At 40.0% G+C, this 17,205-nt stretch overlaps 1 protein-coding gene across 16 annotated transcripts in view; it reads right to left on the bottom strand.

The window, feature by feature from the left end:
* The window catches only part of Lmbr1 (limb development membrane protein 1), a 125,513-nt gene that overhangs the window by 12,155 nt on the left and 96,153 nt on the right, over nucleotides 1-17,205 (bottom strand). For 13 of the 16 annotated variants that reach the window (XM_048785407.1, XM_048785412.1, XM_048785416.1 and 10 more), the window contains one exon: nucleotides 5,806-5,967. In XM_048785407.1, the coding sequence (XP_048641364.1) occupies nucleotides 5,806-5,967 (162 nt within the window). Of the gene's footprint in view, nucleotides 1-896; nucleotides 2,909-3,176; nucleotides 3,346-5,805; nucleotides 5,968-17,205 lie in introns of those variants that run through there. The other 3 variants (XM_048785422.1, XM_048785420.1, XM_048785421.1) reach the window with 2 other exon arrangements.

Genomic DNA, 17,205 nt, shown 5'->3' with positions numbered 1-17,205 from the left:
TCTTCAATATTAAATCTAAGAAATATCCCAGAAAATCACTAAAAACCAATACAAATGCTATAATTTACAAAATTTTTAACTGTAGAATCACTTAAATATTATAGAACCAATTGACGATAAAAAGCTAAGTCCCCTTAAAAACCTTGTTAGGTATAATGCCTGATGACCTTTTAAAATGGGAACTAGGACTGGGGTTGCAGCTCAGTGGTGGAGCACTTGCCTAGCATGTGTGAGGCACTGGGTTCGATTCTCAGTATCACATATAAATAAATAAAATAAAGGTCTTTTGACAACTAAAAAATTACTTTAAAAAATAATAAAAAATAAAATGAAAACTAAAGGCAAGCAAGAATACCCCACTTGACTTAAGGCAGTCACTCGGGCACCCTGTCCATCTAGAATAGCAAAGTAGCTGCAGACTTGATGACCTCTGAGCACTCGGAGAACTGTCCTTCAGAGCCTGTTCACCTTCTATTCCTCCAACATTCAACTATAATAAAAGAAAGGCCCCTGAGCATGACCATCCTCACCAGGACTCAGAACACGTGGCCTCGGCAAGCTGCCATCCACTTGCGTGGTTCTCATACAAACCAGCATCCAGCGTATGTCCAGCAGAGCACCTGCATTTGACTACACCTCACTCCAGAGGAAGAGCCCTGTGTGTGTGACCACAGCAGAGCCTGGCAGGACTGTGGCTGTGCAACAGAACTCTGTATCTCACAGTCACAGGCACAGGGACCCCAGGGGAGCCACGCTTCCATTTAGAGCTCAGCCTGTCTCCACAGCAATGAAAGTACACCCAGCGAGTATCTGAGACTGAAAACCCAGTACACACAAGACCTGACTTGAGTTCTCAGACGGAAGAGACTTCCAGATGAAGAAGTGGAGACAGACACTAAGAAGTTTAATATTTTACTACAAAAAGTTTTATACATCTTACAAATATCCAGGAACTCTCTTTTTTGGAAGTGCCTTGAAACTGGTTAAAGATGATTTTGGTATACTCCTGAGTTTTTTTCTGTACTCTCCTTACTTGATCTGCTCAAAATATGAATTCCAAGTTTCAGTAAAATCAAAGCTTGCAACTAATACTAAAATTGGGACAATTAACAGTGAAATCAGAAAGCAGCTGGTATTTATAGTCTTCTAGGCATGTGGATCTTATGCTGAGAAATCTACCATTACTAGACTGGTGGTATACACTGAGTGTGGCTGAGAACCACAACTGAAAATGAATGTTTTTTTAATTTTAAAACTAAGCTCATTGATATGAACTCAAAAAGCAATGTAGAGATATAAATAAAGGAGAAGTACACTCAGTGGAACTTATAAATATACAGTTTAAAGTTTCTTATTATTTTGGTAGTAAGTGGAAATACTGTTTTTCAAAAACGTCTCCCTACCCCCAAAGAAAACTTTAAATTCAACAATTTGAAAAAAAAAAAAATGACCTTTTACTTTTGTCTGAGCACAACCTAAAGCTACACACTGAGTGCATGTGACACATATCCACACAGCTGTGCAGGACTGACCTTGGTGCCAGTGGGCCAGCCATGTGCTTTGGCATGCACAGCCCTGGGTCCCTCCTGGTGACAGCAACGCAGAGCATCATGTTTGTGGTCTCAGTTGTGGACTGAAGAGTCAAGAGGCCATCCCAGCAACTACTGACCTGCCAGTGTCTGAATGACTGGCAAGTCCCGTGACGGTGCAAACCTATGCTTAACATGGAAACCACTAATCTTAGGAGTTCTGGATGTTGAACTGGTAACTTTTGTAAGTTGGAAGTTTAAAATGGCATATACAAAAGTAGCAAAAGCCTGAAGAATATGAGGAGAGAAGGGGTTTCTCACACTTAGCATTTATATTTTTCATAAATGTCACAGAAGCCAGGAAATTAAGTGATCTTTGGAAAAAATGCTTTAAAAAGTTTTAAATGTACATGTAGCATAAAAGGCAAAATCTAAGTTATGAGTGTATTCACCACTGGCAATTGTCACAAGAGGTAACTCGAGTTATATGCACATAAACTGTCCATTAATTACAATTACTTAGTACTTCCTCTGTAACAGCTTACTATACTGTACAATAGAAGGTATTCCTGTGGTGTCCACCAAGGCTCAAACTTTAAAAGAATTTAGTATTTTTCTCTTGGCTCAAAGTCTAATGAACTCTCTATAACATAAATCAGAAACTGTTTTTCTTTTAGTAAATAAAAATATAATTTGCAATTATTACAGCCCAATGCACCCACTGCTATGATGATTGGTACAAAACTTGAACCAGCTGTGGTGATGCACCCCTGTGATCCCAGCTCTCTGGAGGCCGAGGATGGCCTGGACAACACAGTGAGATACATCTCAAAAAGAAAAACAAAAACAAAACCACCCAGAATTTAGAAACTTCGTTTTCTGAAGAAGCTTCACTTGGGGCCAACAGGGCCTTTTGAAGGCTTCTAAATAAAGCATTCAGTGGGGTTTGAGTGACTCTTCAGAAAGTCTGGACATCTGCCCTTCCTCGCATGTTCACTCCAGGTGGGGACTTTTCGTCTGGACAATGGCAAAGGTGTCTGCAGAAGAGTGTGCTTTTCCATAACATCACGAAAAACTTGTGTTTAACTAGAAACTATGGGGTACATCAGAAAGCTAAGTTTAAAAAATAAGATCAGTTATAGCCAGTTTCTTGGATAATGAAGAAAATGACACTGACAGGCCCAGTCCCTACACACAGACCAAAGTCGGTATGAAGTGCTCTGCGTTGACAGGAATGGCCTGAGTCTGGAGTCCCTGGGGCTCCTGATTGCAGAGTGGCACCCATTGCGGGTCTCACAGTGCCTTCTGGTGCCCATTTGCAGAAGGTTTGGTTGATTCTGAATCCCTTGAAGTATTTGATAAGTGAAGCTTATGAAGCCCTGCAGAAAAATTGAGAAAATGGTGAGAAACGATGTATTGTTGAGGGGCTGGGCAAGGGGCTGGGGTTGTGGGGAGAGAATATTCCATTTTATTGTGGAAGTTGTATGTGCTGGCCAAATGCTTTCTAGGAATGAAGGATTTCTTCTCCCCACTGGCAGCTCACCCTGGGGATGACCGCAGCTGAAGACAGCTGCTGGAAGGAAGTCACACCCCCTTCCAGGATAGTCTGCCTCTAGTGACCGGCAGGCGTGAGGGGCCTCTTCTTACCTCAGTGGAGCTCTGAAGGGTCATCCAGAGTCATGACTCCCCACAGGGCCAGCAGAGGCTTCAAAGCTCAATTTCTCTTCACAGTCCCTCCATTCTCCCCTTCCCCTTCCCCCGTAAAGTCTCCTCTTGGCAAGCTCACTCCCATCACAGAGCATGCTTCCCAGAAGACCTGAATACACATGCACACCTGGAACAGTGGTTCACACCTGCAATCCCAATGACTCAGGAGGCTGAGGCAGGAGGATGGCAAGTTCAAGGCCAGCCTCAGCAACTCAGTGAGACCCTAAACAACTAAGCAAGACCTTGTCTCAAAATGAAAAATAAAAAAGGGCTGGGGATGTGTGTCTCTAAGTTCAACCCCCAGTATTCCTCCAAAATACACATGCACTTATGCACATGCAGGAAAATGTAGGGAAGGAAACACCAGAAGTATTAAGCATGTAATTAAGAAGAAAACTAATAGGAAAAAATTACCAAAAGGGACAGAAAGAAATAACAAAGGAACAAAACAAATATAAAAATACTTCATCACTCAAAGATATTTTATAAAATAAAAATCTTCATCTTTTTCAGTTACACTGACTTCCCTCTAGCATCCTGTGCTCTCACTTCCATACTGTGCCTCACATGTGAAACAACAGTGTGCCCTCACAGGAAGGAAAGGTGTAAGAAAACTCAAAAGAGTTCAGGTGGCACGAAAGCAAGAAATAATTTTCATGAAGCTCAGACCTTTTTGACACTTCAAAAATGAATGAAGAAAAGACTCTTTTACTCCTAAAATTCCAGATAGTAATCTTCCTGTTAGGCAGTTTACATCACTCTTAAACACTCAAATCTCAATTTTAAAAATTTCTGTCACCTGTTTATCTTAAGGAAAGAAAAAGTGAAGTTGAACTTACGTATGGCATTTGAATGGGAAGGAAAACAGGCTCCATCCAAGAAAAAACAGTTCTGGTCCCAGTAATGGCCAAACCACTGAGTGAGCAGGGAGGCCACGGGCACAGTGCAGGGCATGCATTCTGAAAACCTGCACGTCCCTTTTCTGTGGTCCGCTCCAGAAACAACCCCCCATTACCACCATCACCATATGTCCCAGGAGTTCTCTGAGATGGACACTGTTATTGCCAATGAACATAGGAGCAGAGGGGGAAGACTACAGGAAAATAAAAGGAAAAAAGGAGATAACTTTTAGAACCAAATTTTGCCTCTTTAAAAAAGTCACCCTTGAGTTCGGGGCTCATTCAAACACTGTAGGCACTTAAAGAGGACCTCCTTCTATGCCCAAATGGCCCCTGGAGAGCACCCCAAAGAGTAATGGAAAACACTTAAGAAGGAAACAGACTAGCTTTTGCAACGCCGAGTGGCCGACACGTTACAGCCCTTACTTCTGCGTGCCTCCTAGAGGCCGCCTCGGCACAAAAGCAGCCAGAGCCCTCACTCAGCACCAGCTCACGGCCTCAGCCAGCCAGTGACCAGTGGGTTCTCCTGAGCAAAGAAGTACACCTTAAGTTCGACTCCAGGCAGCTGACTGAGAGGCTCTATGAGTCCCACTTCATTTGCAGTTTTCATCTGGCCAGCATTATGAAACCTAGGCATTAACACTCATAAATTACCTGGTGCTCTGGCTGATAGTAGATGTAGCTATTTCCTTTCTGCCAGTACTTCAGTCAGTCACCCCTCACAGGGCACATTCAAAGAAAAATGCACATGGACTGGTAGGCTGAGATCATTTTTTCCTCCCAAAGGTCACCAGGTTGGTGGTGTGAGCAGCTTTACTGCTGCTCATGTGGTTAAGTTACCTGAGAGTTGGACCTTAATGAATCAATCAATATCTTGCCTTTGAAAGAGCTAAACCACAGTGTAATATGGAGTATAAACATTCAAATAGTGTCAACTTGGGAAAATGAGCTAATGCCAGGATTCTCTATACAATAAATTGCTGTTTCCCTTCTTCTGTCTTAAAACTACATACTTCAAACCCAAGATAGCTTATATTGTCCTGGTTGTCCTAAAATATAAAACTTGAAGTATGCTTAGCATTCATGTGGATGTAAGCATGAAAAGTATACCCATAGCTCACAACAGTTTTCACCATGGTCACCATGCACATGATGCCCGTGGTGTGTGGCAATGCCAAGACAATGCCAAGACAGCCACTGCTGTCATCCTGAATTAGTCTGACTTATTGAAGAGAATTATGGGTCATCCTGATACTTTTAAACTCTGAGCCTCAAAAAAGTTTTAAGAAATACTAAAAGGCATCATTATCAGAAAACTAGAGTTCGACAGTGTCATCCTCATCACCATCACCATGAGAATAAAGGAGCGGAGGCCCACTGGGCTCTTGGAGTAAGTGTGTCTGGCAGTGTGCAGAGCCCTCGGAGGATGCACTTCAGCAAGTATATGTCTTCACTGCCCCTAAGGAGGAAGAGTCACCCACCCTTTCACAGACAGGAGCTCTGAGGCCCAACACTGTGACTCCACAGAGGTCACAATCCTATGTGGTGGATCAAGAACTGAACTTCTCACATTACACACATTTAGAGACTGAAGAAAGACTTTAAGTTACCTGAAATGTCAAAAATTAGTAATTAGCAAAAAGAAAAATACCCATAAACCTCAGGATTACCTAGGGCCTTGAAAAGTTCTTCTCGTACAGCAGAGGTGAATTTTCTGACCAGACACAATGTTGTCACAATGGCAAAGAGCAAATTGTAGGATAATACAATATAGAAATTCCCCAGCCAATTAAACCTTCCAAAGTCTCCAAGTAGATCAAATCTCGTGATTCCTGTTGGAAATAAATAAAAGAGCCCTTAATAAAGTCAGGTAAGATATATTTGTTACCAAATAAAGTACAAATAAGATCTAATTAGGTCTCTCTCTGTTATGAGATGCTCTAATGAATGGTGCTGCGGACAACGCCTGCCTGGCTGTATCCAATGGAACCACCCACGCCAGCCCCACCCTGCTTCTTGTACACACCAGTCACTTGCAAGCAACAAGCAAGAGGATGGCACAAAGGCCCAGCACCTGCTCAGAATCCGTGCCTCCTTTAAAAGGGAAGCTGCTGTGCTGCTTGCCTGGGGGGATGTGGTGACTGCAGCTGGCCACAGGAACCAGAGTCCTACTGAGGAGGGTGTAGAAGCAAATCCTCACACTGCCCGTCTCCTGGGGTGAGATAGACTGTCCCCAAGAACAGCCAGATGCCCCAGCACCCTTTGACCCAAGTATATGTCTTCACAGTGTATATAATACTTAATCTTTTCTTTTCTTTCTGGATTATTTATTGCCTATTTTCCCCAATAATTTTATTCTGCTCCTATAATCCCAGTGCCCAGAGCAACACTTTACACATCTTAATATTGATTACATAAGAGAATAAATAAAGAGGATAATTTCCTTCCATAAAACATCATTAATCTGAATTAAATGCTACAGGTTTATAAACTAAAAGGGCAAAACTGGAAATGCAATGGGATTATGCCATATATGCTTTTAAGTTACTTAAATTTACCTACACACATATTTTTAAAAGTCTTATTTAAAAAAAAAAAATTAATAGTCATTCTATTCAGTGAGCATGCACCCCAGGTCCAGTACTCACTGGAAAGAAAATGTGAGTGGCAAGATTTTTCTGACCACTCATAGGTAGATAAATCCCAACATTTAGGTGGTCAGTCAAGTAAGACAACAGGATTATAAGAGCCTTCAAGGAATAAACTGAAGAGCTACTAGGGAGCCATGCAAAAATGGAATTACAAAGAATTACAAGAAATAACAGGAACCATCTACAGAACTGTACAGTTATGTACATCATATATTATGGGTGCCTTAAGGATTCTACAGGTGATTTCAAGAATACCTTTGACTCAGTCTCACATTGTCAGCTGACTTGTGACCTTGACTCTCAGCCTTGCCAACTGCAGAGAGCAGCACAGAACTGCATACACACAACACAAAACCCTCTCACAGAAAAGGGTAAGAACAGGGGATCCAAGCCTGCTCTGTAGTCACTCCTACCAGAGACCAAGCATGTAAATTTGAAAGACAACATCAAAGTATTTTTCGAAAACGGGATGAAATGCTTTCAGAAGTGTATGTGGAATTTGTCATGTGTTGTTATGAGATGGTGACAGTCATCTTGGCTGCAGCATCTCAGCTGTAAGTCCAGTAAAGCTTCACTTTGTTAAAGGAATGGGTATCGAATTATATATTTCAATTTTCAAATAAAGCAGACTTTGAGGGAGCCTAGGAAGTTACCTGTAAACGAGCTATGGTCCTACCAAAACAAGTCTCCGTAATTTCAACTAAGACCCTAGATTGGCAGTTTATCTGACCTGCAGAGCAAAACATCCCTTTTTGAATCTGGGAAGGGTTATGCATTGCCTTACTAGAAAAACACACATATGTACATACACCCCAAATTTTGCACTCCATGAGGCTTATTTGTTAAGAACTGACAGGTCCCAGCCTAGGATGAAAACCCTGCCTCAAAGGTCCAGAGCAGTCTCACCTGACCAACAATGTGTGGATCATATACTGCCCTTAGTAAAGACAAAATCTGGGCACATATACTTACCATGTGCTTTTAGTTATTCATAAACTATATATGTACTATTTACTAATACAAAACACTTTGAAAGTTACTAATACAAATACTAGGTCTAACATTTTCTTCCCATGGTTCAATGGCTGATCTTAAGAAACTTGGAAACCAACAGAACCTGCTATGTGGTCATTTGACCACCCTGGACTTGGCCTGCCCTATATTGTGACAGTGCTACGTGGAATGAGAGTGGAGAGGTGAGGTCATGGAAACCCCACAGTAAGAATGGGTGGTGTGCCAGAAGAGGAGGGTGGGCTTTGACTAAGACCACCTCAATGGACTTGACCTGGCATCCGAGAGAATCAGGGCCCAGGCCTAACAAGGGATGTCCAGGGAAAGGACATCCTTTAGCAGTAGGTGTGGTTCCCAGGATCATTCAGGTTGACCTCACAAAGACAAACCCAGGCGCCTGCTGCCATAGAGTACTGGGAATCCAGACAGAATACTAGCTCCTGGGGACTAGTCTAAAATAACTGCTGTTTCCACTGCAACTTTTCTTAAAAAACTGAACTGATATTGACAAAGATTGCTGTGGACAACACACATAGCTTTTTAATTCTGAAACTTGAAGCAAAAAAAAAAAAAAAAAAACCTGAAGTAATCACTTAAGATTCTGGCATTGAGGCTTCTATAACAGCAATAATTAAAATTATTTTCAAATTAAAAAGCACCAATACTTAACACAATGCAGCCACACTCAGACAAAGCTTTGATTTATTAACACTTATCATATGAACATACAGTGCTTCTAAACCTGTATTTCTGGAGAAAGGCAAAAGGGTATTTGGACAGCAAATTTTAAAACACTACATGCCTAAATACACCCATTCAGAAGTTCCCTTTGTTAAAGGGTAAGTAAGAAGCTTAGTCAAGCCGCACCTGGGCAGAAGGTCACATCACCTGCATCATATTCTCTGCTGAGAATAAAATACTCTTCATAAAAAGTTGCATGTCAACTCCCCACCCCCACCCCCAGGATTCAATCAAAAATGTTTTAGGTGTAATTCTTTGAATAACAATCTTTTTCTACTCATACTTTAAAAGAACTAATGTACAGAATAAAACCTCATTTTAAGAAAGAGATGGCTACTCCACCCACAAGGTGAGTCAGACAACTCCTGCTGTTCTTAGCCCAGCTGAGTGGACTTGGCCTTTAGCAAGCACACTCGTGTTCTGCAGGAGCTGGTAGGAGAGCACTCAGAAGCTTGGCACACAAAGGACAGCAAAGGGACTTTGTCAATGAATTACACACGTGGCCTGTTGTACAAATGGCTGACGCAAATATCCATGACTTAGATGTAAGGCTGCCCAAAAGCACACAGTCATCTCATTATAAAAAACAAACTCCTACATTAAATTCTATTGAAATATTAGGATGAACATATTTTCTCTTTCTGGAAATGGTTAAATCACTATTCTGACTAGGTTTACAAATTCCCTTCTCTAAACCAAACTTTTAAAATAATTTTAGCTAAGATGGTATCAAAAACCAAACATGACTCAAGAGTATGAAATAATAAAGTCTACATCACTTTAAACATCATGACTTCCAGGATAATGTACTTAGGCTCGCTGTCAACTATTTTATTTGCTAGAAAAATCAAGGTATTCACAGACTAAGGGAGGTTCCAATGTGGGGCTGGAAAGGTAGATGACACTGCTAGATCAAAGATTTTAACTTGTGACACATTTTACTGTGAAAGTATATTTTTGTTAAATGACATCAACTGGAAATATAATTACTGGCTTCAGATGCCAGCCTAGATGGAGTAAAGGCAATTAGATTTTCCATCCTATTTAAATATGCCCTTGGCAGCCATAACCAATATCCACACAGACTTCAGTATCCACTGGACAAAATATACAAAATGATGGCTTCAAGATCCTGGACACCAGGCAATGAGGGACAGAGACTGCTGGGAGATGAGACGTAAGATGGGCCCCTATGTGGCACCATTCACAGCCTGAGGCAGGCTTTAGGCTGCAGTGTATAAAGAAGGAGTCAGGCTCAGCCACCTCCCTGAGATGAAGAGACATAGCTTGGAGCATGTGGATGGCTCTGTGTCCAGAGAGCTGCACACAGGAGCCCAGGACTGCAGGCATGTGAGGGAACACCCAGCCTAGAAATGGCACAGTTGATAAGATAACCTTAACAGTCCTTAATTTCAAAAGCTAGAAAAAAAGATTGACTCTATAAGTAGAGATATGAAAGATATAAAATAGTCTGAAATTGACCTTCTTCAAAGGAAAATTACAATGGAAAATATGAAAAGTATAGTAGCAGATGGGATTAATGGCAGATTAGACAATGCAGAAAAAGAAAGTACCAAATTTAAAGATAAAGTAATAGAAACTCAAGAGCAAAAGAAGACCAAATAGTGAACAGAGCATCAGGGAACTGTTGTTTCACTCCCGATGACTGATGTGCCTGTGATCAGAGTCCCTGGAAGACAGGGAACAGAAGAAAAATTATTTGAAGAAATAATAAATTAAAATCTTCCAAATTTAATGAATACTGCACACCAACAGATCAAAAAGCACGATGAACTCAAAGAAAAGAAATCCAAGGAAAATTATACCAAAGCACATAGCAACCAGTCTGTTTAAAAGAATAAAAATAAATAAATAAATAAAGCTGCCAAAAGAACTCATGTAAAAAAGAGCAAAAATTCTGGTTGCAAAGTATTTGTTGTTAAAGATAATGCAAAGACAATGGAGTAATTATTTTTAGTACTGAGAGAAAAAAAAAGTAACATAAAATTTCATATTCAGCAAAAATACCTTGAAACACAAGGCAAAATAAAGAACTTTCACTTACAAACAGTTGAATATTCATTACCCAAAGACTTACACTGCAAAGAATGTTAAAGAAAGTATTTGAGGTAGAAGAAAAGCAATCTCAGAAGGAAATCTGACTCTACAGAAAGACCTGAAAAGCAGCAGAAATGATCACCATGTGGATAAATATATTTTAAAAAACTTCTTTAAACACTGTTAAACTTTTTTAAAAGGTCATTGTTTTAGGACGGGGTAGATGTAGTTCAGTGGCAGAGTGCTTGCCTAGCATGCATAAGGTCCTAGATTTGAACACCAGCACTAAAGGAAAAAAGAAATCATCATTTAAAGCAAAAGCAAAGACCACATATTGTGAGGTTTACAGCATGTGTAAAAGTAAAATGTCTGATGACAACAGCACAAGAATGACATCAGAAGCATGGTATAGTGGAAGACTGCACCTTGCCCACCTATAAAAACACAACCAGACAGAGACCCACAAAGGAGACCAGCTCTGGAAGAGCCGGGCGCAGCCACGGAGGAACAACCACAGGGTGAGGCAAAGAGCCGGGCAAACAGAGAAGTGCAGGAAGAAGTTTCACTTTATTGCACCTTAGCACCAGAAGAACAGGACAAGCCAATGGCCTCCCCAGCTGCACTGTCACACACACAGATCACTGGCAGTCCAACACAGCTGTGCAGAAGCCATTGATATCCATCAAGCGGCATGTGCCACCATGGTCACCAGAAGCCCCCAACAGATTCTGCCACTAAAGAAACTGACAGCTGGTACAACCACGGCTTACATCCTGCAGCTTCTGGCACTGAGGGTCTCAAGATTTTTGCCTGTGTAGATGGAGTGGCCCTAAGCCATCACCACCATACTGAGTCCAGAACTGCTGCTCCAGGTGCTCTGGTCACAAGACCTAGAACAGCCGGTATACGCACCTAAAACTAGCCCTGCCTCACACCGCTACCCCTAGAGCCCAGTGTTTTGTTTGCTAGAGGCCAGCTACAGCCCCAAACACTGGCCTTGAATGCTGTGTGTGCCCCCACTGACAGCTGGCCCAGCCCCTGCCTACCCAGGCATACTTGCTGCTGGAACCAGGGGCACCTGGAGGACATCAACAGCCCTGACAGCCATAACCAATATCCACACAGACTTCACCACTGAAACCCCACAACTGCCTGAGCCACCACACCACTGACCCCATCCCCCAGAGCCAAAGCCCCTGCAAATCCCACACTTGACATATGCATGCCACTATGCCTGCGCCTTGTGCAACAGCACACTCCCACACATTGCCTAGGTAGTGACCCCGTGTCCCCCACAGCTGGGAGCTTTCCTTACTCCAGACCATCCATGAAGTCTAGAAGTTGATTATTGCCTCAACTGCCCAGATGTCAACACAAGGATACAAGAAAATGGGAAATCAGGAATACAATGAACTTCCAGTAAAAAAATAAATAAAAAATAAAAAAATCCACATCCACACATTGCCTGCTTAACAAAGAATCCAAAACAGTACTCTAAAAGAAATTCATGAGCTACCCAAGAACACACACAGTTTAATGAAATCAAGAAAATAATATAAGAACAAAAGGAGAAGTTCAACAAAGAGACAGAAAACAAAAAGAACCAATAGAAATCTGGATCTGAGGACTACAATAATGGAACTAAAAATTTCAACAAAGCTTCAATGGCAGATTTGATCAAATGAGAGGTTTTATGAATCTATGACAATAGGTCATGTGAACTTATTCAATTGGAGGAGAAAAAAGGAAAGAAGGAAAAAGTGACAAAAGCCTACAGAACTTAACAATGCATCATCAGGCAAACCAACAGGTGCTTGAGAATGTTCCAGAAGAAGCAAGTGGGGCAGAAGACTCATCTTAAAAAATAATAAAGGAAAGCTCCCCTTATTCCAGGTAGGGAAATATATATCCAGATTCAAGAAACCCACAAAACTCCACGTAGGGTGAACGAAAAAGAGTGGTCTATGCTGAGATACATTATAACTTAACTGTTAAAAGTCAAAGACAGAAATTTGAAAGCAGCAAGAGAATAACTGCTCATCTCCTATAAGGGAACGTCTACAAGACAACCAGATTTCTCAGAGAAGCTCTGCAAGCCAGGAAGGAGTGAGTGATGCATTATTATTATACAGATATGTATTTACAATTCAGTCCTAAAAGTAAAGGAAATTTGCCAGTTATAACCACATGGATAAAGAAATTATGCTAAGTGAAACAGACCAGACATAGAAAGACAAATACTGCATGATCTCACTTATAAGTAGAATCTAAATTCGTCAAATTTATACAGAAAGTAGGATGGTGGCTGCCAGGGATTGGGGGAGATGGGTGACATTAGGTAGAGGGTACAAAGTTTCAGTAATATGAGTTAAGTTTTCACAATCTGATGTACTTTGTGGTGACAATAATTAACAAACTATTTTGTATATTTATAATCTGCTAAAAGGATAAATCTTAAATTCTTTCACCATACACACACTGGTAACTACACAGAAGTAATGACACTAATTAGCTTCATCATGATGATCATTTCAGAACACTTATATATATCACAATGTCAAACTGAGCATCTTAAATATATAAAATCTGAATGTGTCAATGATACTACAATAAATCTGATTTTAATAAATAATAGCACAAGATTAGCAGAGAAGAAATGAAAGAAAATTGTTGGAAGGTTCTTATGTTACATGGCACATTACTTGATAGACGGTGATAAACTATATATAAATTTCTTACTAATACTACAAACCCTGCAGTAACCAGTCAAATAACACAACAAAGAGTTACAGCAAATAGGTCAACAAAGGAGGTAAAGCAGAACCATCTCTTTCAAATGCAATTTATTTGGATGAATGCAGATAAAGAGGAAAAGAGGAACAAAGGAAAGACGGGACAAGCACCATGAGAGCTGATTCAGACCCAGTCATGTCCATGGCCACATTCAGAGTGAATGGCTTAAGTGTCCAAACTCAGACACAAAGACTGATAGGCCAGCTAGAAAACAAGATCCAACTGTATGTTTATAAAATACCAACTATTTAAATATAAAGACACAAACAGGTTAAAAGTTTAAGAATGAAAAAAATATATACTAACTAAAGAGCTGAAATAGCTACATTAATATAACACAAAGAAAATTTCAAAGAATATTACTAAGGATAAGGAAAATCATTAGCCCTGTCATAATTATGAAAGGGTGAGTTCATCAAGGGGGCAGAACAACCCTAAATATTTATGCATCTGATACCAGAGGTTCAAAGTTCATGAAGTAAGAACTGACAGAATTGTCAGGAGAAATAAACAGATCCACAATAGAGTCAGAATTTCAAAACTCTCCTCTCAATAACTGATAAAACAGTGAACAGTATAGAACAGTACAGAGGGTACAAATAACACTGCCAACTCAATTCACCTTTTACTATAGGACACACCGTCTACCCATAGCAAAATATACCATCTTTTCAACTGTACACTAAAAACAGACCTTATTCTGGGTCATAAAGCAAGTTTCAATAAATTCAAAATGATCCAATTCATATAAAATACACTTCTTCACCATAATGAAATCAATAAAAAACAAATTAAAAATCAGTAACAAATCTCTGGAAAATCCCCCCCAAATATGTGGAAACTGAATAACATATTCCTAAATAACTCATGGGTCAAAGATGAAATAAAGAGGTTAAATCAGAAAGTATTTTGAACTGAATGAGAAGCAAAATACTTACTATAAAAACTGGGAGGAGGCAGCCAAAACAGAACTTAAAAGGAAATTTTTAGTGTTAAGTGTCAATATCAGAAATGGAAAAAGACCTCAGATCAATGAACCCATCTTTTTATTTCAAGGCAACAGGAAAATCAGAGAAAATAAACTCCAAAGTAAGTAGAAGAAAAAAAATAATAAAGATAAGGGCCAAATCAGTGAGCTAGACAATAGAAAAAGAACAGAGAAAATAAATGAAACCAAAAGCTGGTCCTTTGAGAGGATCAATAAAATTTCATAAATTTTCAGTCACAGTATTCAGGAAAAAAAATATATCAATCACCCAATCTGCTTCAAAAGGTTATTTCACTGCAAAATCTACTTCCACTGAAAGTAAGAGCACTCTTGTCAATAAACAAGTTGGATAAAAAAAGCAAATTGCTTAAAAGACATTAACAAAGCTTGCTGGAGAAGAAATAGGTAAAACAGTAGCCTTATATTTATAAAAGAATTTGTTACTAAAACCTTTCCAAAAAAATAAATTCCAGACCTAGATGGTTTCAGTGAGGAACTATATTAGAACTAAAGGGGAAAAAACTGATTCTACAAAAGCTTATCCAGATAACTGAAGAAGAGGGTATATTTCAGAATATTGTGAATGAGGACAGCATTCTTTATATGTACATCAAAACCAGAGTAAAAGACAGTGATTTAGTCAGCCTTTTCACCACTGTGACCACAAGACATGACAAGAACAATTAGAGGAGGAAAAGTTTATTTGGAGCTTCCCAGTTTCAGAGGTCTCAGTCCACAGCCAGCTTCACTGCTCTGGCCAGTGGTGAGGAAGAGCATCAAGGCAGAAGAATGTGGTGGAGGAAAGCAGCTCAGGACATGATGATCAGGAAGCAGAGAGAGGCTCCTCTCACCACGGATAAAACATAAACCTCAAATGCACACCCCAGTGACCCCCCTCCTCCAGCCACACCCTACCTATCTACTGCCACCACCACCTGAATCCCTATCAGGGGATTAAGGCACTGATTAGGTGGATGCTTTTGTAACCCAGTGATTTCACCTCTGAACTTTCTTGATGGTCTCACACATGAGTTTTTGGAGTACACCTAATCTAAACCATATTAGATACTAAGAAGGACAACTACTGACCAATATAGTTATAAACAGTGAAGCAAATCCAACAATATAAACAAGGAAAACACATCACATCCTCAAGGATCCTACCCCAGGAAGTAGGTGGTTTTAACAAACACTTGAGAACTACTCAACATAATTTACCATATCTGTAGACTAAAAAGCAAAGCCATATTATCTCAAAAGATGCACAAAAAACATTTTTAAAAAATCCAACATCCATCCTTGATTAAAAACAACAACAACAACAACTTCATCCCTGGTTTAAAAAACAAAAAGCAAACTCCAAAAAAGCAGGAAAAAGAAGGAATATCCTCAACCTGGCTGGTATAAGTAACTACAAAAAATAAATAAATGAGAAACACCACCACAAAGGCTACAGCTACTCACAGTTGATAGTGAGGGACAGATGCTTCTCCTAGAACGAGGAAGAGCAAGGCAAGAAGTCTGCTCCCCTCCTTCACTCATGCTGTCCTAGAGGCACCAAATACAAAGGGAACAAAATAAATAAAAGATTCTACCGGAAAGGACTCATCTAAGATGTCAAATCATCTAAGAAGAAAAATCTGATGATGTTCATAAGACAGCTACTAAAACTAGTGAGTTTATCAAGGTTACAAAATAAAAAAGATCAATACACTAAAATCATCTGTATTTACATTGTCAGCAGTGAAGTATTGAGAACAGAATATTTTTAGAATATCATTTTTGTAAATGAAATCTGAACAACAAAAGCTACAAAACATCAGGGAAAACAAAATAAAGAAACTAAGTGTATTGTGTTCAGAAGTTGGAAGAATATTGTAACAATGTTAATCCTTTCCAACTTGTTTCATAGATCCCAACAATCCCAGGATATAGTCATCAACAAAAAGAAATATGCTATCAAGCCACAAAAAGACATGGAGGGGGCTGGGGCTGTGTCTCAGTGGTAGAGCACTTGCCTAGCATGCGTGAGGCACTGGGTTCAATCCCTAGTACCACATACAAATAAACAAATAAATAAAGGTATTGTGTCTATCTACAACTAAAAAAAAAAAAAAAAAAATTAAAGAAAGAAAACAGACCTAGAGGGACAGTAAATGCCACTGCTACCTGAAAGCAGCCACTCTGAAACACTATATACACTATGATTCCATCTATGTGACATTTTTGAAAAGTCAAAACTATAGAAACAATAAAAAGATGGGTGGTTGCCAGGGGCTTGGGGGCTGGGGTGAACAGGAGGTGCACAGAAGACTTCCAGGCAACGGTGGATACACATCATTGTGCCTCTGCCCAAACCCACAGGATGCACACCACCAAGTGTGAACACTTGCGTAAACTATGGACTCTGGGTGACATAGAGGGGCCCACGCAGTACTGCAACTGTAACAGACAGACTTCTCTGGTGGGGGACAGTGATAAGGGGTATGTGGGAAATCTCTGTACCTTCCCCTCAACTAGACTGTGAACCTAAAACTGCTCTTAGGGGGGAAAAAAAAAAAAGGCAGGTCTTTGGTTGCCTGGCAGTAGTGCTGGGGAGTAGGTATGACGGAAAAATACATGGGGCCAAAAGAAAACATTTAAGGTGATGGGCATGTTGTTGATCTTGACTGCACACATCAATCAAAGCTTATCAAACTGTACTTTAAATATGTGGGTTAACTGTATGCTAACGATATCTCAATAAAACTGTTTAAATGTATTTATTAAACTTCAGACTATATAATCAATATCCTGCATGGGTATGTCAGTATATGGCTCAGCCCTTG

This window comes from Marmota marmota, unplaced genomic scaffold (genome assembly GCF_001458135.2).
Source record: "Marmota marmota marmota unplaced genomic scaffold, marMar, whole genome shotgun sequence".
Taxonomy (NCBI): Eukaryota; Metazoa; Chordata; class Mammalia; order Rodentia; family Sciuridae; genus Marmota; species Marmota marmota.
The sequence above is the reverse complement of the archived record's forward strand: the minus strand, read 5'-3'. Positions and strand labels throughout refer to the sequence as shown.